Raw genomic sequence first — 25490 nt, 5'->3', positions numbered from 1 at the left:
ATCTTGGACCAACTCAAAAACTCAAAGTCTAAAACACAATTAAGTAAGAGAACTAAACCAGGACTAAATGAGGTCAAACCAGATCTAAACTAGGACAACTGCAGGTCTAAAACAGTACTAAATCCGAATCAGGACCAACACAAACTAAGTCTAAACAATGACTAATTCATGACAGATCGGTTTACTAGAATCTTGCAAAAAAAACGGAGTATAATTGCACAGAACTGGACCTAAACTGGGTCTACACGAGGACTCCAGCCAACATAAACCAGGACTAAACCAGGTCTACTATTATATAAGCTCTGAAGAAGGACTAAACCAGATCTAAACTCAGTCTAAACCAGGACTGTAAGGGAAAAAAATACAAACTGAGAACTAAAACCAGAACAAATCAAGTGTAAAACAGGATTACCACTACCAAATCGTAAAAATATACTTTAATATTTCTTTAAAACCCCACTCCTCCTAACACAATGCCATGTTAAGTGCTGTTCTTACCTTTGTGCATGCCTGTGTACTTGTCCTTTATCACGGTTAGCTCATAGATTTTGCCAAACTGCTCAAAAATAGGCTTGAGGTCCTTCTCTTCCAGATTTCGGGGAATCTGCCCCACAAAAAGCTTGATGGCATCGGCCTCCTTCATCGGGACAGTGTGGAGAGACTGAACACAGCAGCACGGGGATCCCAGGAGACAGGCAACTGATGCTGTGAGGAGGAAGAGTAGAAAACACATCGTTAAACACAGATAATAACACAGTAAGAGTCTGTTATCCTTATATTATACCAACAGGCTATCAGATGAAATTAACAAAAGATTTAGTTTCCTTTAAATTACTTAGAAAAGAAAGGTTTTATCTGCATTTTGGGTAGTTCAGTTCTAGTTTAAAGTTCTGACTACAGTGCAAAATAACATCAGGAAATACGTTTTTGCTCATATTAACCTGAACATTTTACCAAACCTTAGTAAAATCTATGATATAAGTGTATTCAGCTGCAATTATAGGCTTATATGCATAACAAAATTCCAATAAAAACGCCACATATAACCTCAGATTTCTCAGGATATGATTTACTAAGAAATGAAAATTATTAATCCATATCTGGTGGAATAGTAAAGCTGAAATATCTGAAGATTTCGCTCAAATTCGTGTCTAATTTATCAGAAAAAAATCAAATTCTGATAAATAATTCAAAGTCTAACTTGTGCATCTCCTCTGGTCACAGAACGTTCCCAAATGTTACCAAAAATAGTGAGCATATGCTGTTTTAATTTCATCCTTTATAGCCCACAGTGACAAAGAGCTCCTCCAGATTCCAGTAAACAATTATGCAAATGTAGACGAGCCAATCAAAAAATAATAATGACCCATTTTCACTTAAGTAAAAATTCATTAAAATAAGCGTGGGAATGTATTGCGTGTAAATGAATACGTGGTAAGAGTAAAGTCGTGTGTAAATTGGGCAGAGGAGCCGAATCTTTGCAAGAGAGCAGTTCCTTTGTTTAGCCAGCTGTAGGTTACAACATACACGGATGTCATGGGGCTCCCTTACGCTCTTTGTCCGATCCCCCTCAATGTACACACTATAGGCACAACAACAACCAACCCAAAAAACAATGCACGACCACTACACGAGCCACGTTCAACATTTCAGACACTTACTGTTTTAGAAAATGATTGCAGATGCGTTGTGGCGTGGTATTTTTTTGGAGGGTGATGCTCGGCGCTGGGTCACCGCTTCTGTCCCGTCTCAGTCCCGTTCCTCCTGCCTCCTTCTCGGTAGATGCGCGGTTCTTTTGTGCACTCTCCCTCAGCCTCCTCCTATGCGAACAGGCTACTCGCACATCACTGTTTCCAGCGACCCAAAAATAAAAAAAAACACCACCAGTCCAAATTTCACAACTTGCCAACAGCGAAATTACAGCCACTCACGCTTTTCGGTAAAAACTTGTCCAGAAATTGTCCCTGTGACCCTAAAGTGCAAATCAAACTACAAGATCGCTGCTTTCTTTTTGCGTTTTTGCTTTTTTTTTTTTTTTTTTTTTTTTTTTTTTTTTCCTTTTTGGAGAAGCCTGGCGCCAAAGCTTTGCCAACCCAGACGAGGAAAGGTCCAAGCGCGTAATGTCGTGGCACGGGTGTTGGTAGTCCGCTTTGTCACCGCTACTGCCCAATTTGTGCCCGCTGTCTTGGAGTCCTCGGCGGCTGATGATGATCGGCTCCTCTTCTTGTTCTCCGCCGGGTCGCTCCACTCTTTCTCTCCCTCCCCCCTTCAATCAAGCTCGTGACGCAACGTAAGGGACCGGCAACAATGAGCGTGCGTAAAAAAAAAGCGTAAAAAGGCGACTAAATCATAAAATACATAACCTATTACCCTTTTACTTATTAATTTGATACAAAAATAATGCTTTAAATAAAATCTTTTAATTATTTATCTTGTTCTAGTGATCAGTTTAAAGGTAGTCAACACTAAAACGTTCTTTCTTTGTTGCTTGGTCGTGTGGTGTTACATAAGATCTGTGAAGAAGCAAGCCCATGGGAGTGCCTTCACTGGGCCTAGGTATTCAAAACAGCCATAATTAAATACACATGATATATAGATACATTCAGGCTAATGGAACTTTCGAGCCAAAGCTGTAAAATTTCCATAGGAAGAAGCAAATAGTTGGTCTGCCACCACAAACATTACATTGTACACCTATTTTATCTTTTTTTCATATCTCTCTTCCTCTTGTATATACAGCTTGATAGCATTTACAGCTGAGATTTTATATTTTTCTATTTTATTTTGACTTGGACATATACATTTAGATAATTATGCCTCATTTGACACCAGTCTTTTGCTATCTTTTTTGCTACTTATTTAGAATGTATCATATTGTGATGTGTGAGCTTCTGTGTCCAAATAATTTCCCTTGTGGATCAATAAAGTTTGACTAAGTCTAAGTCTATATCTGTTAGTTGAGTATGCAAACTGTACTTAATAAAATGTATACTCCACTGGAATTCTGGTGTGGAAAAATAAAATAATAATAATAAAATAAAAATAAACTTTCTCCTAACCATATTAGTCCTATAAAATGACACAAAAAGATGATTAAAATAACCTACATTTTAGAGCCTGGATATTGTGTGGTTGTAAATCTTTGTCTACATCTGCTCAGAAGATCCGTTTGCTTGTTCTGCTGCAGCTTTGAGCCGGTGCCTAAACACGTGTCTATTGTTCTTGCTCTCGCCGTGAGCTCTGGCCGTGGTGCTGAAAACGCCGTACGTCTCTTTGACGTGAAACCGAAGCGCACGCGGTCACGACTACTACAGCTGCACGCGCACGCGCGCGCACGAACTCCCGCCCACACAAAGTGGATGTGTGACAGAGGAGGAGACGCTCCAGGACCGAGCTGGCCTACTTTAAGGACAACACTTTGTTAAATAGCCCTCGTTTAGACCTTTGCGAGTGTGAGGAAAAGAAACACCAACTCACAGAGACATGAATATGGAAACAGGCTGAGACAGACTGGGTTTGGTCCTTTAGTTTAGTCCTGATAAATGAAGATTTGGTTTTGACTTGGTTTAATCCTCTTGAAGGTGATAGACTTGGTTTGGACCCAGTTCAGTCCTGGGTTTGGCATGGTTTGCTCCCAGTTTAATCTGGTATGGACCTGGTCTTGGTTTAGACCTGGTTACATCTGGCAATGGCCTGGTTCTGAATGATTTTAGTTCTGGTTTAGTCTCCATTTAGTCTCTGCTTAGAGACAATTATTTTAGAGGTTTAGACTCTGTTTAGAACCAGTTTAGAACAAAGACCTGGTTTAGAGTGGGTTAAGTGGGTTAGTCTTGGTTTTTACCTGATTTGGATCAAGTTCAGTCCTGTCATGGCTTAGAAATAGTTTCATCTCTGCTTAGACCTGATTTAGAACTGTTTTAGTCCTGTTTTAGTCTTGGTTCCGTGTTGGTTTAGACCTGGTTCAGTCTTGGTTTAGACCTGGCTTAGTCTTGGTTTAGACCTGGTTTAGTCTTGGTTTAGACCTGTTTGGTTAGACCTGGCTTAGTCTTGGTTTAGACCTGGCTTAGTCTTGGTTTAGACCTGGTTTAGTCTTGGTTTAGACCTGGTTTAGTCTTGGTTTAGACCTGGCTTAGTCTTGTTTAGACCTTAGTTTAGACTGGCTTGGTTTAGACTTGGTTTAGACCTTTAGTCTTGGTTAGACCTGGTAGTCTTGGTTTAGACCTGGTTTAGTCTTGGTTTAGACCTGGCTTAGTCTTGGTTTAGACCTGGCTTAGTCTTGGTTTAGACCTGGTTTAGTCTTGGTTTAGACCTGGTTTAGTCTTGGTTTAGACCTGGCTTAGTCTTGGTTTAGACCTGGCTTAGTCTTGGTTTAGACCTGGCTTAGTCTTGGTTTAGACCTGGCTTAGTCTTGGTTTAGACCTGGCTTAGTCTTGGTTTAGACCTGGTTTAGTCTTGGTTTAGACCTGGCTTAGTCTTGGTTTAGACCTGGCTTAGTCTTGGTTTAGACCTGGCTTAGTATTGGTTTAGACCTGGCTTAGTCTTGGTTTAGACCTGGCTTAGAGGAGTATTTAGACCTGGTTTAGACTGGAGTAAGTGGTTTGGTCTTGGGTTTTACCTGATTTGGATCAAGTTCAGTCTTGTCTTGACTTAGAACTAGTTTAGTCTCCACTTAGTCCTGATTTAGTCTTGGTTTAGATCTGTCTTAGAGCAGTGTTTAGACCTGGTTTAGAATGGATTAAGTGGTTTAGTCCTGGTTTAGTCTTAGTTCTGACCAGGATAAATTATCAGTTAGATTTAGGCAACCCCTCCTGATCCTTTTTGATTTTTACCAGTTTAGTCTTGATTTCATCCTTACATTGAACATACATGAAAAAAAACACTTTAATATGTGGACCTATAATACCACACGGACACTGGCGCCTTTTACTAACACCACCTAAAGTCCGATAAGTCCGACCGGGCCTGTATCTGGTCCCTGTACAGGAGAGTGTAGACGGGGCTGACAGCGGAGAGGCGGAGTGGGAGAGTCACAGGGTTCATGGTAATTCACTCCAAAAGGTCACCATCTGCCTGCCTGCGGTGAGCCTCTGCAGGCAGCACCCCCGCTACAAACACAGACATGCTCTACCGGACACACCATTTCATGCCTTATAAACCCCCCAAATATTTAAAGCAACTTGATTGATTGATTGATTGATTATGCTTCACTTTAATTAGCCCTTAAGAAGAATGACAAAAGACTTAATTAATAATGAACAAAAGGTCTATAAAGAATCATTCAATCTTACTTAGAGTTAGTAGTTTGGCTACTAAGCTCGAGTCATTCATGATACTAACTAATTGGAAGTTACAAGTAAATACTTTTTTGTACAATGTTTTATTAAGACTAATTACGTGTACTTAAAATGTTACACAAAAGCTGTATAACTTCATCACTGGCCCATATCACACAGTTTTCTATCTATGTTCACCGCAAAAAACAATATCTAGCTAAATGAAAATGATTTAGATTAAGAATATTTTACTTTATTTGAGTAGATTCAACTTGAAGTTAAATTTTCTACCAATGGAATAAGTTTTTCTTCATTCAAGCAACATTACATTTTCTTATTTTAAGTGCAAAAAAAAAAAAAAAAAGTTGTTTTTCTTATTTTAAGTGTAGTAAGATTTATTTTCATATTTTAAGTACTAAAAGTCTTATTCCGCTGACAGGTAATTTTACTTGTCAAGGGAAACTGAGTGAAATTGTGATTAAATTTTCTTATTTCAAGTCATCTTAACTTTGCTAGATTTTAATTTTTGCAGTGTTATTATGTTGATTCCTCGTCAAAAAACAGACCTGGAGTTGTGTGGTTGTTTTTGTTTTTTTGTTTTTTAAATTTATTCACACATGTTTAACACACAAACCCTGCATATTTAGGCTGAGTTCTTCTCTCTCTCTGTTCCTGTTTTTGATGTCATGTGGTAATACAGGAAGTGCTCCACTGTGCTTTTAAACTCCATACACCTTCACTAGAATCATGTGTTTGGATAATTTCAGCCCTGGAATTGTCAATGCCACTGGACAAAAGATAAAAGGAGCTGTAAGCTTGGAAACTACCACAGCATGACAGTAGAACAGTAGTAGAACAGAGCATTTTGAGCTTTGGAGATGTAGACAGACTAATAATAAAGCGTTACTCAAACATGTGTGAAGGAAACAAAACACAACTCCAGGTCTGTTTTTTTTTATAAGGTAACAACAACATTCTAACATGACTTTAAGCTCACAAGAATCCATTTTGTGTAATATTGGACCTTTAAAGATATTAGTTTGTGTTTTAATCAGAGGTGGGACCAAGTCGTTGTTTTGTAAGTCTCAAGTCAGTCTCAAGTCTTTGACCTCAAGTCCGAGTCAAGTCCCAAGTCAAATACAGGCAAGTCCAAGTCGAGTCTCGAGTCACTGGCCCATAAGTCCAAGTCAAGTCCAAGTCAAGTCCAAGTCGTCTGCTTTGAGCTTCAAGTCATTTCTTTAAACCAAAGTATGAATGTTCCAGTTTGTTTCTGTAAAATTAAGCACCACATTTACCAACTGTAAACAGAAAAGTATTTTCTAAAAACATATATTTTTTTAGGAGAAGCTTCAAGTCTCCTCAAGTCACAGGGCTCAAGTCAGAGTCAAGTCCCGAGTCACTGACCTTCAAGTCCAAGTCTAGTCCCAAGTTTTAGTCCATTTTATCAAGTCAAGTCTCAAGTCCCAAAAATAGTGACTCAAATCTGACTCGAGTCCAAGTCACGACTTGCAAGTCCTCACCTCTGATATTAATTAAGTAGTTTCTAAGCTTGAGTCTTTCATAATAAACTATAATAAAGTATTTTTGTTCAGTGTTTTATTAAGACTAATTATATGTAGTTAAAAAAATTCTTAAAAAATATCTATGGGCAAATTAATATGACCAGAAAGAAATAACACATCTTATTGTCAACCAATTTGGAATATATATATATATATATATATATATATATATATATATATATATATATATATATATATATATATATATATATTTTTTTTTTTGAGCAACATACTAGAGATGTAACAATAACCAAAATATCGCTATATCATATCGTCAAAAGTCTCACAATAATATCGTGGGCTGTCACAATATATCAAATTATAAGTTCCTTTGCTTAAATGCATTGTTTTATAGTAGCAACAGCTTAAGAACATAGGGAACTACATTTCCCATGATTCATTTCAGCACAGACAATATGAAGAAATACGTTTTTTACTTGAATTCTGGGATTATGATGGAAATAAGTCACATCAAATTCTTGTCAAGGTATTTTAAAAGCAAAAAAGTGTCTTATCTTCAATTATACCAGCCTCTCCAAAATATTGCAATAAATATCGCACTGTGAGATGAATATTTTGATATTGTACCGATAGATTTGGATATCGTTACATCCCTGCAACTCACATATTTTCTGCCGCAGTATGATAAGTTTTGTTCCATGGGTAGTTAATTTTCATTGTCAAGTCAGATCTATTCTAATACAATTCTCTAAACTCAAGTGATTTTAACTTACCCAGACAGTCCATTTTGCAGTGTTTAGCTTCTGCGCAACACTCAATGATTTGTATAACAGCCTGATCTATAAATGAGAAATAACAGCTGCATATGGCACAGACTTCCCCAAGGCCTCCCCTCACTTTGAAGGTCCATTCCTCTTGGCGGGACTCCAACATCTGAGTCAGTAATGTGGGGTTATGTTTCTCCCAAGAAGATTTTATTCACTATTTTGTACATAAAAAGAATACACAGTGTTTCTGCAAAGTTGAGGTCATTTTAAACTGGATGCCCTTCCTAAGTAAACGCTTCAGTAAGTTTAGAAGAGTAATACAAGTTTTTAGTGCTGTGTTTAAATCTACAGTATATTATAGCTTGACCTTGGTGATCTTTCTTCAATTTATGATCTGTCAAACTCTCAGAAATCACCATGTAACTTTGCTCGTGGAGAGTGTGCCGTCTGCTTGTCTCCATGGAGATGTGAATGTTATGTAATGTCGCACAGTATGGCATTAAAGTTAGTCTCTGTCTCCATGAATGCAAAAGCAGGTGAGGTAACACCACTAAATCAATAATATATGTGGAGAAGGAACTTTTCATGGTCATTTTTATAGATTAAAACACCTATAATTGGATGCAAGATTGATGTGTTTAAAGCCACACTGTGTAACATTCAATGCAAAACAATAATTTAAGATGAGAAAGCACAATTTACTTACTTTTTTTAAGCGCTTTGAATGACTTTGTGTACAAATTGTTCTATACAAATAAACTTGCCTTGCCTTACTCCACTGGCAGCAAAGCCATCTTGAAATTAAAGAGAAAATAAAATAAAAGTGTAAAGTCCAAACATTCATGAAGCTATAGTTGATGCTTGTTCCACAAAATAAAAGAATCCAGATCCACAGAGCGCATTTCCAAGTGCATTTAAAAGCTCTTTACTGAGTATTCACATAATTGGCACATACAAATACATACAAAAAGGGGAAATTTTAGTATTTAGGTGACAGGAGGTCAAAAAACTGTTTGGTTCCACTCCACATTCCCATCGCGCACCTGCCCTTGCCTTAAATAAGGAGCCATAGACCACAAAATAATACAAAAAATAAACATTATAATTAACATTAGCAATAATTAATTGAAAGAAAAATAAGTAAATAGATCAAATTATTTTTTAGCAAATAATCAACAAATAATCATGTTAACCATAAAGAATGACCAAAATACCAAAAATCATGCATTTTAAGTAAATATTAAATAAAACAAAATAAGAATAATTATCTCAGTAATGAAAAAATGACAAAACTGGGTTTAGGCTCCCACAAAAAGTACTGACGTTTTAACAGATGAAATAGTCCAGATTGAGCAGGTAAATAAGTACAATGTCAGAACTCGTCATACTGTGACTGAAGGACATTTTCAGTCACTGTGGAGCTGGGAGTGGACAGTGAACTGCACTGTGCACGCCACTGGAGCAGTTTATCCTCTTGGCTGTAAATAAGTTTGTGTAACAGTAGAAGTCACGCACACACAGACACATGCACACACACACACACACACACACACACACACACATAGACACACGCTCACATACACACGCACAGAAGATGGTGTGACTAATCTGTTCGCTCAATCTGACTCCTCTGCAGCACCACACATGTCCACAGCCACAGCACAAACATACAGAGAGAGAGAAAGAAGAGAGAGGGAGAGAAAGAAGAGAGAGGGAGAGAAAGAAGAGAGAGGGAGAGAAAGAAGAGAGCGTGTGAGAGAGAAGGAGAGAGAAAGACGAGAGATTTTTTTATTTCTAACAGACCTTAATTGTGTCCGTCAAAAACATTTAGCATTGAATTCCATCCACACCTCGTGCTATTTACATGAAAGTATTGACATGACATTACAGAGAAGGAAAGAAAGAGAAGTAGAGAGAAAGAAAGAAAGAAAGGGACAGAGAGAGTGGGAGAGAGAGAAAGGAGAAGAGAGAGAGATATTATTAAGTAAGAGAGAGATTTACTATATTAAGTGCAATTATTGGCTTTTTTTATAAAAAAAAAAAAATAGTATCAAATGAAAATGCTGCTAAAATGTTAATCAAAAAATTGCAATAACATAACATCTTTTTTTCCTTTTTTTTTTTTTGGTGTCAGGACTTAAAATGAAAGTGGCTTCTGAATTATTTTTATTTATTTATTCATTCTTTTTTTTTTTTTTTTATTCTAAATAAATGAAATTTAAATCTCAAAGGAAAAAAAACAAACTGCTTAGAGTGTGTACAAACCAAGTCCAGACCAGATGGACCAGGTCTAAACTAAGAAAGAACAAGACAGATTTCAGTCAGGACTAAGTATGGACAAAGAAACTTGTAGATCTAAACCTGTAAGTCTAGACCAGGTCTGAACCAGGACTAAGCTACGTAACAAAATCCAAACTAGAGCTGAGTGTTTTAAAATGTCCATGTTTTGTCCTCGTTGCACACAGAAATCCCTTCATTATTTCTGTGTTTAAAAAGTCACTCAACAGCGCCACCCTTTGGACAACACCGGTTAAACTGAAGAATCTCAGAGTCATCTCTTGTTTAATTTTTAATGAAAATAAAATGCAGCTTTTTACAGTAATCTTTCCACACCTTTACTGTTACAAAAAGTGTATCAATAAGAACAAGGTCGTATAATCCGGTGAAACAATGACAACTCACTACAGCATTTTACAACAAATAATAAATTACATTTTTAGATAAATTACTATTATGTTTTATATAAAATGTATTTCTCTACATAGGATTAAGGACAGTGACGTTACATTCAAAGCGATATTTACAGTTTTACACACACATACACATACGCACACATTCATAACAGGGCTTAACGGGCAACCAGCCAAAAAACTAAAAGATTTTCATTCTAGTTTTAAACACAATCAGTCCCACAAGACACTTTAGTCATATTTTGTGACAGATTTGATCGCTGTCAAGACACAGAATCAATTTAAACTTTAAGATTTAACTCTAGCTCAAAAGTGCACTGTGTATCTTCTTAGTTTGCCTGTAATGTTCCGCAGTGTGTCATTAAACTGATCTGTCATTACACGTATTCAGGTGTAACTCATGTCATTCTGTGATCTGGCAACACCTGCATGTCTCCATCCAGAATTTAAACACTGTTGGCCAAGTTACTTCAAAACTGTAATGTGTTATTTATGACTTGTTACTGTCATTTCAAAGTAATTTGTTATATTACAATATTACTGCATTTAAAATGTAAAACATAACATGACTATTACAGTACTTTAAGCTGCTCTCGCCAAAATAACTGTGCAAACTTTTGTGCTGTATATGGACTGAACCAGGACTAAACCAGAATTGAACAAGAACTGAACCAGGAATAAACCAAATCTTAACCAGGACTGAACCAGGTCTAAACCAGGTCTAAACAAAGACTACACCAGAACTGAACCAGGTGTAAATCAGGACTAAACCAGTCTAAACTAGGTCTAAACCAGGACTAATCTTGGACTAGGACTTGGAATCCAGGACTGACCGATCGGGCGTCAGCTGTGATTAGCCCCAGAGAGTGTGGAGTTCTGTGCCGGTCCTTTCGCCCGCAGTTACCCGACGGTCCTGACCATAACTTTGGTGTTTCACTGCTGCTGATATCGCAGTGATTTTAGCGAATTTGTATAAAGAAAAACAAAAAACCATTCAGTCCAGGTTAAAAAAAAGCATTAAAACGTGAGTCACTGACATTTGTACCGTGTAAAATATTAGTTTTTTTCCCCCTGTAATGCCTTATGTTACTGCGTTACAGCAAAAAGCAATATATTACAGTAATTCATTACTTTTATAACTCATTACTCCCAACAATGAATTTAAAGCAGAACTGTGGAACATTCCCTGCAAAGCAACTTCATGGAGACAAGCAGAAAAGACACACAGTGCACCTCTGAAGCACTTTTACTACAAATTACTACACCATAACATTACGTCTCATAATAGTGGCCACTTAAAACCATCATTGGCCCTTTAAGACGAGCCACAGTGATCCGTGAGCCCAAAAAAAAGCCACAGTCCAGCCCTGTTCATCTTCATCTCACAGTCACACACTCCACAGATGCTCCCGTCCACACACACAAAAACCACCGCTGCGTCTGTCTGCTGTTACATGAAGAATAATGGGTTAGATGTGAATAAATGCAGTCTATAACGACAGATCTCGTAACTCTAAACTGTTACAGTGCAAAAAAAGAATATTTACAAGAGTTAAAACCACTTGAAATGAAAATCTTGATTTAAGGCATTTTGACTAGTTAAGATTTATTTAGTTTAGAGGACGAATTTGGCAGTTTCAGTGTATTCCTGGCTAGTTTTGATATATTTTGTTCATGTTTCGAGAGATAGAGTGGGACTAGTGACTCATTTAAGTGGTGATTTCTTATCTCACTGACAGGTTTATTTTCTACTAATTAATCCTTGAAATATTTAAAGGTCCTATACTACACAAAATTAACTCCTGTGAGGTTTAAGCCATGTTATAATGTTGTTATCTCATCCAAAACAGAGCAGTGATGTTTATTTTCATGCACACGTGTTTGAGTAATCCTGAATTAGTCTGTCTACGTGAGCAAAACTCAAAACAACTCCTTTTACCTTTAAAGATTGGTCTGAAATTATCCAAATGATTCTAATGAAGGTGTACGAAGTTTAAAAACACAATGGAGCACTTCATGTATTAAAGAGTTTTTTCAGTTTGAGAGAAGAACTTCGCCGAGTTTTTGTGTTAAACATGTGTGAATGAAACAAAACACATCTCCAGGTCTGTTTATGATGAGGAAACAGCATTATAATAAATTGTAGCTCAGAAAATGTTCTAATATGGGATCTTTAAAAACCCAAATGAATCCAAACGAGTTCAAACTACTTAAACCAAGACATTGTGTAACTCATGTAAGTATTATTTTTGACCGTGATATAAGCGCCAACTATATTCAAGAAATTATAGACATTAAAACATATCCAACTTTATACAGATTCTTCGCCCTCCAGTAGCTACTGTGGAGAGTGAGCACTTTGCATTGAAAAAAAAGAGCAAAAAAAAAAAAAAAAAACTGAACATTTTTACAGAGAAAATATCACCAGACTAAAAGATATAGTACAACAAGTGTTTAAGGTTCAGAACATATTGCTTGTTTCAGTCGAGAAGCCACAATTAAACTAAAATAGCTTCAAAAATCAAAAAGCAATACATGTGAATTTTTTAATCATTCATGGTTTGCAATTTTTTTTTATATATAATTTGTCTTCTGTTTTTTTAAATAAGTAAAATATGGAGACCCTGACCATAAACATTCATTTTCGTGATGAATTAAAACTCTTAATGTCTCCTACAATCTACTAGTTTTATTGCGTGTGTTGCCATAGTTACGTACTTTATTTGGTCGCTTTCTGTCATTTCTAGACTCCTTTGGTTCGTTTATTCTGCAAATTGAACTGAACGGAAAAAAGTGAAGGACTTGCATTGGCAAACTAAACCAAAACACAAATGCATAAAGTGTAGGACTGGATCATGTTAAACTGAGAGGGATGAAACACAATTCTGCCATGGGAACAATTTTCTGATACAATATTGACTCTGATATTGCGAGGAGGGTAATGATGAAATAAAAATGCACTGGAGATGGTGCACTGAGATATTGGAACAGGTCAGAATCCTGTTGTGAGGTGTTTGATATTGAGATAACAAAATACCATGCTTATTGCTTAAGTTTCAAATGACATCAGATAATTAATGGAGTCTAATATCTTTAACTTCTTAGGTTCTTTTAAAAGACAATACAGTGGAATGTATTTACTTTGTTGACATGTTTCGGCTGCTGCTGTAAGTCATCTTCAGGAAATATCTCTCAAAAAGTGAGGCAGATGTGCGTCCTCTTATGATGCGCGTGAGTTTATAGATATTAAAAACAGCACGGAGCAGTGAGGACAGCGATAGATGAGAGGCAGCTGAACTTCTGTTTGTCACAGTCCTTATTGAAGGTAAGCACAGGTTTGCCATGTGTTTTGGAGCAGATTTTATTCACTGCTTTCCTCAGCACACCTGACAGGGATGGTAGAGTAAAGTTGTGCATGTCTATGTACATGAGCAACCGTGCTGTGCTCTGGTACGCCTCCTCCAACCAGACCAAAGTTCCAACTGTGCCGTGCCTAGCCCGGTTTTGCTCCATCCATCCAGTTTCTTCTGCTTTATCCAGGGCCGGGTCGCAGAGGCAGCAGTCCAAGCAGGGACTCCCAGACTTCCCTTTCCATGCACACGTCCTCCAGCTCCTCCAGGAGGATCCCAGGGCGTTCCCAGGCCAGCCCAGAGACATTGTCCCTTCAGCAGGTCCTGGGTCTTCCCCGGGGCATCCTTCTGGTGGGATGTGCCCAAAATACCTCCCAGATGCCCGAGCCACCTCAACTGGCTCCTCTTGATGTGAAGGAGCAGTGACTCTACTCCGAGCTCCTCCCGTGTGACTGAGCTCCTCACCCTATCTCTAAGGGAGCGCCCAGCCACCCATTTCAGCCGCTTGTCTCCACGATCTTGTCCTTTTGATCATTACCCAAAGCTCATGACCGTAGGAACGTAGATTGGTTCTAAAGTCCTAGTGTGAGTGCATCCTAAGAGTTTGTAGGAGTCTGAGTAAAACTGTAGTATTGTCCATTTATAAATTTAGCAGAAATTATATCTTTAGCTAATAGTTTTACCCTGGGAATCTCCTGTCACCGGTGTTGGTGGTGACGTGTCATGTATCAGTTGTTGTTGATTCCTGTAGGCGTGGTCAGGGTCGCTCAGACTGACCACGCCTCCAGTCACCCGGTGTTCTCTGGAGGAGGGTGTCCCAAGTATGTGAAATGAAGAACGCTCTGTCATCACGGTTAATGCTATCCATGTCCCGTTTCCTGATTTCACTGTCCTCTCTGATCCAGCATTTGAACTTTTTGTTTTCAGATCCAATGACCCGAGCCCCGTCCGGTTATTTCTTTTACAGTAATCCAATATGGCAGACTTTAGGTTCCCCTGTTCTGCTTTGTCATTTTGTGTTCTGGTGAGTCTCTTTGATCAGGTCCATTAGGCTGACCACGCCTACAGGAAGTAACAACCGCTGACATACGACACGTCACCACCAACACCAGTGACAGTTCTGAAAATGGCAGCTGCAGCCGAAACATGTCAACAAAGTAAACACACCTTACTGTACTGTCTTAAAAAAAAACAAGAAGTTAAAGTGCATAAGTAGACAAAATGAACATCCTTGGCTTGACTATAAAATCTAATGGAAGTGAGGAAGGCGCATTAAATAATTATTAATCTGCTGATGTGCTGTAAAATACCAAGTTCATAGGCCTAGTCACTTTTACAAATGATGTTTCAAGGCTTGTGGTTTTCACTTTAATAGGGAAATTTGCTCTTGTCCGCCCATCTGAGAAAATGATTCTAATTAGTTGTTGCCATACTATAATTTAAAACTCTGCGTTAATGAAAAAGTTGATACTTAGTACCAATTTCAATACTGGACTGATTTTTAAAAAAATGTGTTTTTAAGATAATAGAATGTAATTTTTCATTCAAATTAATAGAAGTTTCTTTTAATATTTCCATGTGGTCTTAATAAGTTCTGACATTGATCAAGACCACCCAAAAACTGTTTAGAATTTTATCCTAGTTAGGTCATTTTTTTTAGTATCTAGTTTCGATACTTGTTTTGGTATTCGTCTAACAATACTTAATTTTAATATCTTAAAGCCACCACTTGTTTCATACCTAATCCTAAACCCAGTGGAGTTATATGGTCTCTACAAACTTTATTTCTGTATATCTGGGTGATGTGGTCCTTCACTTGTTGCACTCCAAGGCTCTCTGTGATTGGTCGGTCAGTGTCTCTTCGCACGCTGAGCACTCTGGGTACATGAGGCGCAGCAGGCCGTTTTGTAGTAAGAGTACACGCACAGCCTGGCCTGCACCACCATCACGCAGTTATGACGTCTGTCCTTACAGTTCTCATCTGGGAGCACAGGAAACAGAAACAATGTGTTTTATTTAATTAATAATAACAGTAAAAAATATATAAATAGTAAAATATAAATCTTCTGAATTTTAAAAGCAAAAACAGAATGTGTAAAATACATTAAAAAGAAAAGTGTGAAAAATCCCTCAGTCGTCTCAGTCATAGAATCCATGGCAAAGGAGAAATTCAATGTCGATTGGACAAAAGTTCATTTGGACGAAAATGTTTCGCAGCTCATCCAAGCTGCTTCTTCAGTTCTGGACAGAATACTGGTGGACACTTCCTTATATCTGTCTGCAGGGAGGAGCTAAATAACTACTCTTAAACTAACACACCTACTTGTTTACAGTTTCTGTTAGACTGAAACTTCTGACCAGAACTGAAGAAGCAGCTTGGATGAGCTGGATAACCTATTTGACCAAATAAACTTTTGTCCAGTTGACAAATTGAGTTTCTCCAAAAGAAACTCTCCAACAGAAAAAAGCTACATCTAAATGTAATGTATTTTTCATGTCTTGAATCTTAGAAAAAAATACATAAGTTCTATCTATATATTAGAAAGATATAGGATTTCTTGTGACTGGTCTCATATTAAACTGGTAATTACATTTTTATTTTTCATTCACAGAGTTAATTTATGGATATGAAGTACTGAAAAAGTTAGAAACTCACAACACATTCTATTAATTGTCAAAAGTCCTGCAAATGGCTCAAATAATTATTCATATTAGAATTGTAACTCTAAAATGTGCTTACTTGACCTTCCTGTGTACATGTATACAGGTGATACAAATGTTAAGACACAACTGAACACAAAAAGAAAACTGTCCTAAACTGTAAAGCGCTCACCTGCGACCTGAGGACTGCAGGGGATGGTGTTACAGAACTGCTCTTGTTCAGGTTTAGAGGCAGGATCACACTCCAGGCTGTGCTTTTTCTCAGCCGTGAGACACCGCACCTCTCTCATCTGTACGCCTTTACCACACGAGCGAGAGCACTGGGGAGGAAATCAACAAAATTATCAATTCAGAAAACCAACAATGAAATTACAATTAGAAACACCCTCTGATGTAAAACAAGACACCACGGCTCTTAGCTCTCTCCTTAACATGCATCTCCTCAACTATTTCTACATAAAACTGGGAAAAAAATGTGAATATTGTGATTTAGACTAGTTTACATGATTTTACTTTTGCTCAAACTGTTCTAGTCTAGTTCCATTTTTGAATCACATGAATAAGTTGAATAATGATCATTGGAAGTAAACTTGACTGGATTTGATCAAGGGGGGATAGAATAACATTTTTATTGCATTACACGAGGGTAAATGGCAAGCCTCCAATGTTTCTTTTGACTGCAGTTTTTCATATGGCAAAAATGCCTTAATGTAAACTAGTTTGTCACAATACTAAAACCACAAACTCAATTTCAATACTAAGGAAAATGGTTGATGTTCAATACCAATTTGGTCTCACAGATGGCAATAGATTAGAATACATTTAAACAGCTGTAAAGGAAAGAAAAAGTGCTGTCTCACCGCGCTCCACTCTGTAGTGAACCACTGGGGCAGACACTCCCCCATGTCACACTCCTGTACCGGCGCAGGCTTCTCCAGGTGAGAGCACTCGGCCGCCTGCACCACACTGAAGTCTGCTCCGGTCCTCTGCACACAGATGATGTCCCGACGCTGCGTGCCACTCCCACATCTCACATTGCACTGGGAATGAAATAAAGCACAACTAATGCATTTATTTTTGGCAAACCTGCAACATTACATCGAGCTGGAATGGTTCTTGAACACTGGATCATGTGTGACCTATTAGTAATTATGGAGCCAGTGAAAAAATGCTATGACTATGTACAACAATTTACACAATATTTAATTTAAAATACAATATTTTCTACAGTCAACTTTTTCTGGGGTCCTATATTTTAAAAGTCACAAACCTTTGCAACCCAAGTCAATAAACATTATTTGTAAATCACATAAATAAAGGTGGATTTGACCATTATTGAACATTAATGAGGATATTTGATTGTTGACTGAGTGATCGTGTCTCTCTGAACAATTAGTATTACTCAAGTTTTAAACAATGAAAAACAGTAATTGAACCAGCAATAAAATGATCCATAAGTCGCCTATTTGGACATTAAATGTTGCCCATTTCTTTTTCTTTTCAAGCATTCAACTGAACCAGAAATACTGGAACAAACATAAAAAATAAAATAATTACAAAAAGATTAGAAATTATACAAAACATGCCCTAATATTTCAATTTATGTCAGAACTGTATATTGCAGACCTACATGCAGATCGTGACAAAGCGACCCCCAAAAAAATCTCTTGCGATCCACCTGAGAGTCACGACCCAGTCTTTGTGAAACAACGCACTAGAATACATCCCAAACTTTTCAGACCAAGACTCTTAAAATAACCACACTACTGACTTGGGACGCCCATTGTTGAAGGAAATTGACGTCTATGATAAATTCAAGATGCAAGATGGTTTCATTGTATTTTTTTGTCATGGTAAATGTGTTACTTGATATAATTTTACTTTAACTTATACATTCACTGTAACATTTTGACTTGTTTCCTCTCTTCCTACCTGAGTCCATGGGCTGGTGTACCACATGGTGACAGCGGCACAGGGTCCTCCGTTGCAGGCTTTCATCTCGGCCGGTTTCTCTGCAACACAGTTTTCTTCTCCGCCTCCTTCTTTAACATCACCGTGAGTCAGACACACCACCTCCCTCCTCTGCACCCCGGGACCACACTGAGCTGAACACTGGACACAAGAAAGAGCCATGGTACTGGTTTAATAACAGGTCAGTATTGTACATCTTCCTAATCTATGAAAATTATATACAATATGTTTAGATTTTGTTATACATAAACTGTATCAAACACAGTTTGAATCAATTTTGTGCACTTTCTATCTCTTAACAGGTTTCAGCTTCCTGTCACACTGCAAAAAACTAAATCTAATCAAGTTAAGATGACTTGAATTAAAAAAAGTTTTATCATGATTTGAGTAAATTTCACTTGACAAGTAAAATTATCTGCCAGTGGAACAAGACTTTTTGTGCTTAAAATATGAAAACACATCTTGCTACACTTAAAATATGAAAAACAACTACTTTTTGCACTTAAAATAAGAAGCAAAAATGTTGCTTGAATTAAGAAAAACTAGTTTTTTTCCATTGCATTTGCGGAATTTTGAGGTCATTTTCCAATTATATAATATTTAGTTAGAAATTGTTCGCTATGGCAACACTTCAAATTTGTCAACATTATGAAAACCACTGATAGTTTGATCATGAGGTCAAAATATGAAGTGAAGGACAGGGTCAAATAAACATAATTCTACGTCTGCGGTCACAGTTCTGGTTTGGTCCTGATTGATCCTAGTTTAGTCCTTTTGTAAACTTGGTTTAGTCCTATTATAGTCCTGGTTTAGTCCCAATTTTGAGGTGGTGTGCTTGCTTATGTTTGACAACCCACAGTATTTTGAAAGATCCAGTAGGTTGGGGACTAATGTTGAACTGATTCTCAATAGTGACTTTCTCAACAAAATCGATATGATGTTTATACATAATTTAAGCCTGGCCTTCAAATCAAATTCAAATAAAGTCGATTTACAATGATACGTCTTTATTTGTGTCACTTACACTTTGGGACCAGCTGCTGAAGTACCAGTTGGTGACACAGGGGCCCATGTTGCACTCCTCGCTCCCCTGAGGTTTGTGTCTGGAGTTACATTCTTTATCATTGACCACGCTGCCCTCCTCACTGACACATCGAACACTCCTCGTCCTCTTCCCCACGCCACAGTCCACCGAGCACTGCCGACAGACAAGCAAAAGTCAATAACAGCTTCATAATGTTTAGAGTTTAGAGTTTCTCAGACTCAGATGACATGGGAATATACACATAGTTTCACACTGATTTAGACCTGGTTTAATTCTGGCTAGACCTGAGTTTGGTTTTGTTCTGGATTAGATTTAGTATTTGGTTGTCTGGAAAAGCACAATATAAAACTAATTATTATTATAATTAGAAATGATTTGATGATATTTTAAAATGAAATAGATTGAAGTAGAAATCAATTTCGATAATAAGGAAAAGGCCCAATACTCAAATCTCCATCAATAATAAATAGCATCTTTTTAGACAAGTTAATGTAACGTTAGAATATTGTAATTGTAGTTTCTGTAAAATTGTCATGTGGTCTTATACTGATGATTCTAAAACTATCCATGAATAGTCTAAATCAGTGTTTCCCAAACTTTTTTTCCGGGGACCCATATTTTAAAAGTTACAAAGCATTCGTAAATCACAAAATAAAGGTAGATTTGACCATTATCAAACATTAATGAGGATATTTTATTGTTGACTGAGGGATTGTGTCTCTCTGAACTATTAGTATTACAACAAGTTTTGAAAAACAGTAATTGAAGCAGGAATAAAAGGATCCATAAGTCGCATATTTGGACTTTAAATGTAGCCCATTTCTTTTTCTTTTCAGCATTCAGTTGAACCAGCAATATCAGAACAAAATAATCAATAAAACAATTATAAAAAGATTAGAAATTATACAAAACATATCTTGACATTTCTAGAGATAGGTGGGCCTGTGTTATTGTATAGCGTTCCAGTCTGGGGTGCAGGAGGAGAGCACAACACACATATCAGGCGCAGCATTCAGTCTGTTTCTGTGATTTGTCTTCATTTTTGTTAGCACAGAAAATCCCAGTTCAAACATGTATTAGTGAAAGTAGTGAAGTAGTAGTGAAAGGAATAAGCACAGAAATACTGCCCTACTAAGGACAGGATATTCTAATAACCTACATACAGATCGTGACAAGACGACCCAAAAAAAATTTCTTGTGACTCACTTGAGGGTCAGTCTTTGGGAAACAATGGTCTAAATTGAGCTGTACTTAAAATAAGCACCAAGGCCTTTTCCCTTTTTACTTCAACTGTCAGTCGTGTGGTTCTGGCTGGTCAGGTAAATCTGGTCCTGGGTTAGTCCTGGTTCATGCCCTACTTTAGTCCTGTCTTTGTCCATACTTTCACAGTTCACAGATTACACCTATTAGAATAACACTGAGGATTCTGTGGTAGTGACTCACCGAGCTCCAGTCTGAGCTGACCTCCCAGTGCGAGCACATGCGGAGCTGGCAGGGCTGGGTGGACTCTGGGGGAGTGAGTCCGGCGCAGCGCTGGGGGTGGACCATAGTGTGACGGTCCCCGAAGCTCTGCCTGCACTGGAGCTGTCTCTGCTGCAACCCGGGACCACACGAGACACTGCACTCTGACCACGAACTCGTCTCCCAGCTGACAAAAAACAAATATGTTTTTATATAATCGTCAGTGTTATTACAGTCTCAGTGATCAAAGTTAAAAGAGACGCAGCATGTTTCATGTTTGACAAAACAGGCAAATGTGAATTTCCAATAATATTTTTGTTATAACTTCATTTCCTCCTTGAACAGAAAAGCTGCAATGAACTTTGACTAGTATGGTCATGATGAAGACAAAGGCTCACTGTGTAAAGGACTTTAATGATAGTAAATAGTGCTTTGTTTTTAAATTTTAGTGTTGGATTTGGCTCTTTATGTTTCATTTATTACGTTGATCTTAAGTTTACTACCTACTACTTTGAAAAAAACAAAATAAGTAATAAACCAATAATAAACTAACCAGTAACCAGTAACCAGTAACTAAGATTTACACATTTTTAGCTATTTACAAAAACTGAAAATGTACTAAAATATATTTGGAACAGCAAAATGTTCTGTCTTTATTATCATCAGTTTGGGTAAAGTAAATTGGTCTAATTCATTGACTTTGTTTATACTCTCCTCTTTAAATAATACAAACTTAAATGACTTATTGTTATATTAATATATTATCTGTTGTAGTAAATGTGCAGTGACTCACAACGGGGGGCATGGATGTGTGTTGCACGGCTCCTCCTCTGGCGAAGGTTTAGTGGCTGAGTCACACTTCCTGTCGGGCACTTCCTGGTCTGTGTGGCGGTTTATGCAAAGGATCTCTCTGTATTGAGTACCTGAAATTGTAAAAGAATAAAAATAGCGAAGAATGTAAGGTTAGTAATTCTAGTAACATACTGCAGTAGCTTCCTTCAACCAGAGGGGGGAGACTTCTTATCATTTACTGTATTGTCTATGTAGGTCTGGGCTCTAAATAGGTTAAACTCTAATTTCAGATGGAGGACAGGGTCTATAAAACTACGAGGTTGACTGACTATTTTTGAAAGAAATACTGAAAGTGAAAAATGGTTGAAATGTTGAACTAGTCAGAAGAAAAATGAATATCATGATGTAGAGACAAGAGTGAAAACATGCACACCGTGGTTCATCCGTTCTCACAGAAAAGCCCATTGTAGCTCGTACTTTATTCCAGATGTTGTTTCATATGGATAGACCCAATAATTACAGCAATATAAATCATAAATTAGGTCAAAACATCTGCATTTTGACACCTGGAAGGCCCATTCCTACTTTCTGTCCAGTGTTAAATGATAGGTTCTTTAGAAAGTCGTGATGTCATGTGAGCTATGGCCAGAAACGGGGCCAAAATGTCAATAGCTCTGATGCTCTGTTACTCAAGTTAGACTTTGATCTGAGTTTTATTTGAACACAATCTGATCATTAAGAGCTGATTTGGTTAGAACTGGAATAGGTGAGCAGATTTGTGTGCTTAAACAAGTCTCGCACACATAAAATTACAGTGACAGCCTAGCATTAGTCAAAAGTTTTTCAGTCAGTCACTCTCCCCTTTTGTTGAAAATCAAACTCCTAAACAGGACCATGAACGCTCGTATTGATCACAGGCTCCTGAAAATGTGCTGTTTAAATCCATTTGGCATTTTCCCTTGTAAATCTGAAAACTTTTGTGTCTGTGTTTGCCAATGTCACTATGGCATCTGCTGAACATTCTGCCAAATGAGATACATGTAGAACACCCCCAGCGTGACCTCGCTGCAAAGCATCAATTGCCAGCTGTGTATTGTATCAAATCGTGTGGGACCCTGTGAGTCCCAGCCCGAAGTGAACCACCCCATGAGCTCTTGGCTAAATGACACATTATACACGTGTAATAGGATTATATGTCCCTGACCTTTGCCACAGGAAGCGGTGCACTCCGTGAGCGCTCCTCTCCGCCACACAAACGGTGACTGTGTGTCCAGGGGCAGGTCAGTGCGAGGGGGGATGCGAACGTTGCGGTTGGGGGCAGATCCTCGGTTTTGGGGGGACCTCTCGGGGCTCCATCTGTCTGAGGACGGGGCCGTGTGCAAAGGGCTGGAGACAGGAGGAGCTGCGGGCGCTGGGTCCTCAACTGACACAGTGAGAGGGCCTAGAACAACACACAAGAAACATTCACAATTAGTGCCATTAGGCCCAGAGACATTTGGACAATGACTCAAGTTTTGTAATTAAATCTATTTAAGGGAGAAAAGTTATGTTCCTTCTGGGTATTTAGACTAAACTAAACCCGAATGTACTACATCCTTATTTGACATTTTGGTCATTACAAATCGTAATATTGATACTGTTAACGGTGACGTGTTGTTTTCAGACCCTACATGTATGATCCAGAGTCTGAATTTTTGGAATAATCACAAGTACAGGTGGGCGAGGATAGGGGATAATTGAAAACAGGACATTTTCTGTGCACTGGAGCATCAGCCAGGCTGGCACCACCTAGTGCCTCCATTCAATTTCATTTCTCTCCAGCAACTACTAGAAGGTTTGCAAGAATCCCGGAAGTTGTGGACCGCGCACTGACCAATCAGCGAAGAACTGAGAAGCCATGATGTCAAACTCAAGCACCTGTCTGGGTCCCTTTTGTGGTACAGCACAACAGTAAACAAAGAGGTCGAGATGTAGACGAAGCCATACATTCTGTGTTGGCAACGATTCCCGAGATTGAGGATTTAAAGCTGGAATAAAGAGAATGTTTGGTGAATTTTATCAAGGAGAGAGACATTATTGCCCTTCTTCCTACGGGATTAGGAGCATTACAACCAAACAGCAGAGATTGGTTAAATAAAAAAAAAAGTACCTGCCTACTGTCGAGCGAAAGGATCCTAATGCTGCGAGGTCAGACGGTTTCTACATAGCGAAACAAGCTGATGAATCAGGCTAATCAAATACAGAACTTTAATTATGCGACTGATGAAGGAACACTGGTATATCATAATTAAAAGGTCATAAAAGTAGATTTTATATAATATGTCTCATTTAAAAGCAAAAGTATCTGGGCAAAAGTAACTATTAAACATCGTTGGACAGTCACTGAATGGCCAGCCACCACAACTCATATTGAGATGGTTGTGGATGTTTCTGTGTGGAGCTTGAATTTTCTCTAGGTGGATTTAAGCCTTCAAATTAAAATCATGCACAAGAAGTGAAATCCTCCAGTTAAGGCAGTCCTGACCAAGCCCACAGCAGCTGGAAATCTGGATATGGGTCCCCTGAGTCCTCCTGACAGGTTACCTCAACGAAACTGAGGCATGGGTCAAACATATAAGACAGGAGCAACAACCCTCTATATCTTAAAATGGAAAGCAACCAGAGAGCGGGCATCTTACGGAGCAAGAATCCTGAACCCTTCTTCTCATTTTGACAGGAAAGCCCTACATCCCAAAGCGATTATGTAACCGTAGCTTCAATACTCTTAGGTACATGGATACAATAACAAAACTAATGTCAGTGACGGAATATTTATGGGCCTAACCGGAGAATGATGGAAGGGAGGAGGATTGGGAAATGGACAATATAAAGTGATGGAAATTCAGAACTCAGTGTTGAAATATTGAGGAAAAATCGTCTGTGAGTCAAACCAATGATGTCATATGAGATCAGGGTCACATGACAGAGACTAGATACAGATTTCAACTAACCCTCATAAGTAGGTCATAGAGAAATGCACTATAAAAACACTCCCACTTGACCCGCAGATCCCACCCGGCAATAAACATGTCACTTATTCTCAGCCCTCATTCTTCTTCTGTTGACTAATATGGAACAAACTATCACACTGTATTTGATTAAGGCTGGTCAATAGACACCACTGCCATAGTTCAAAAGAGATGTTGTATAAAAGCAAATCTACAGTACTTTAAAGACCCCATTTAAAACCTGATCTGTGTTATTATCTTGTTTCCTCATCACAAACAGACCTAAAGTTGTGTTTTGTTTCATTCACACATGTTTAACACAAACCCTCTTTTACATATTCTTTGAGTTCTTCCCTCAAAAAGAAAACACAAACAGATGTAGACAGACTAATAGCGCAGGATTACTCAAGCATATGCGAATAAAACAAAACACAACTCCAGATATGTTTTGGATGAGGTAACGACATTATAACATGGCTTAAAGCTCACAAGAATTCATTCAGCATAATACAACACCTTTAAATAATTTGAAACATCTTGCTTTTAAGGCTATTTTAGATGTACTAAGAAAACTGGCCTGGATTATTTCACTGGTTTAGACTCTCTACAGATATCTCTGTATTTTGTATGACCTGCTTTCAGATGTTTTGTGAATAAACAAATGAATGAAATATTAGCTTGTAAACTGTATTGTTTTTGTTTTTTTGGTTGGTGCTTTTCCATCACATAATATTGTCTTAACAAATGATGGACTGTGAAGCTAAAATGCAGTTTCATAGTTTTTCTCTCTGGTTAACATACTTTTATTCATTATTAATTCAAGCACAAATATCTGCCAAATTGGTAATACATTTGCAGACATTAGTGTAAATTCTAGCCTAATTCATCAGCTGGTTTCACTTTGTGGAAACCGTCTGACCCCACAGCATTAGGATTTGTTCACGTGATGGTAGGCGGGCACTTTTTTATT

General features: G+C 37.9%; 2 protein-coding genes across 2 annotated transcripts in view; both read right to left on the bottom strand.

Moving 5' to 3' along the window:
- The window catches only part of celf3b (cugbp, Elav-like family member 3b), a 68475-nt gene extending 67829 nt beyond the window's left edge, over positions 1 to 646 (bottom strand). Inside the window, exon 1 of the mRNA XM_055163485.1 lies at positions 499 to 646. Coding sequence (XP_055019460.1) covers positions 499 to 643 — 145 coding nt within the window. The 5' untranslated portion in view covers positions 644 to 646. The remainder of the gene's footprint in view (positions 1 to 498) is intronic.
- Positions 647 to 11253: 10607 nt separating this feature from the next.
- adamtsl4 (ADAMTS-like 4) overlaps positions 11254 to 25490 on the bottom strand; it is an 89349-nt gene continuing 75112 nt past the window's right edge. The window contains exons 10-17 of the mRNA XM_020927945.2: positions 22738 to 22974; positions 21535 to 21664; positions 20724 to 20928; positions 19260 to 19433; positions 18197 to 18376; positions 17125 to 17304; positions 16437 to 16584; positions 11254 to 15584 (exon numbers count right to left, since the gene is read on the bottom strand). Coding sequence (XP_020783604.2) covers positions 15454 to 15584; positions 16437 to 16584; positions 17125 to 17304; positions 18197 to 18376; positions 19260 to 19433; positions 20724 to 20928; positions 21535 to 21664; positions 22738 to 22974 — 1385 coding nt within the window. The 3' untranslated portion in view covers positions 11254 to 15453. The remainder of the gene's footprint in view (positions 15585 to 16436; positions 16585 to 17124; positions 17305 to 18196; positions 18377 to 19259; positions 19434 to 20723; positions 20929 to 21534; positions 21665 to 22737; positions 22975 to 25490) is intronic.

This window comes from Boleophthalmus pectinirostris, unplaced genomic scaffold (assembly GCF_026225935.1).
Source record: "Boleophthalmus pectinirostris isolate CB_2022bp ecotype Guang Dong unplaced genomic scaffold, ASM2622593v1 HiC_scaffold_6, whole genome shotgun sequence".
Lineage (NCBI taxonomy): Eukaryota > Metazoa > Chordata > Actinopteri > Gobiiformes > Gobiidae > Boleophthalmus > Boleophthalmus pectinirostris.
Note: the sequence above shows the minus strand (reverse complement) of the source record. Positions and strands in the feature narration are given on the sequence as shown.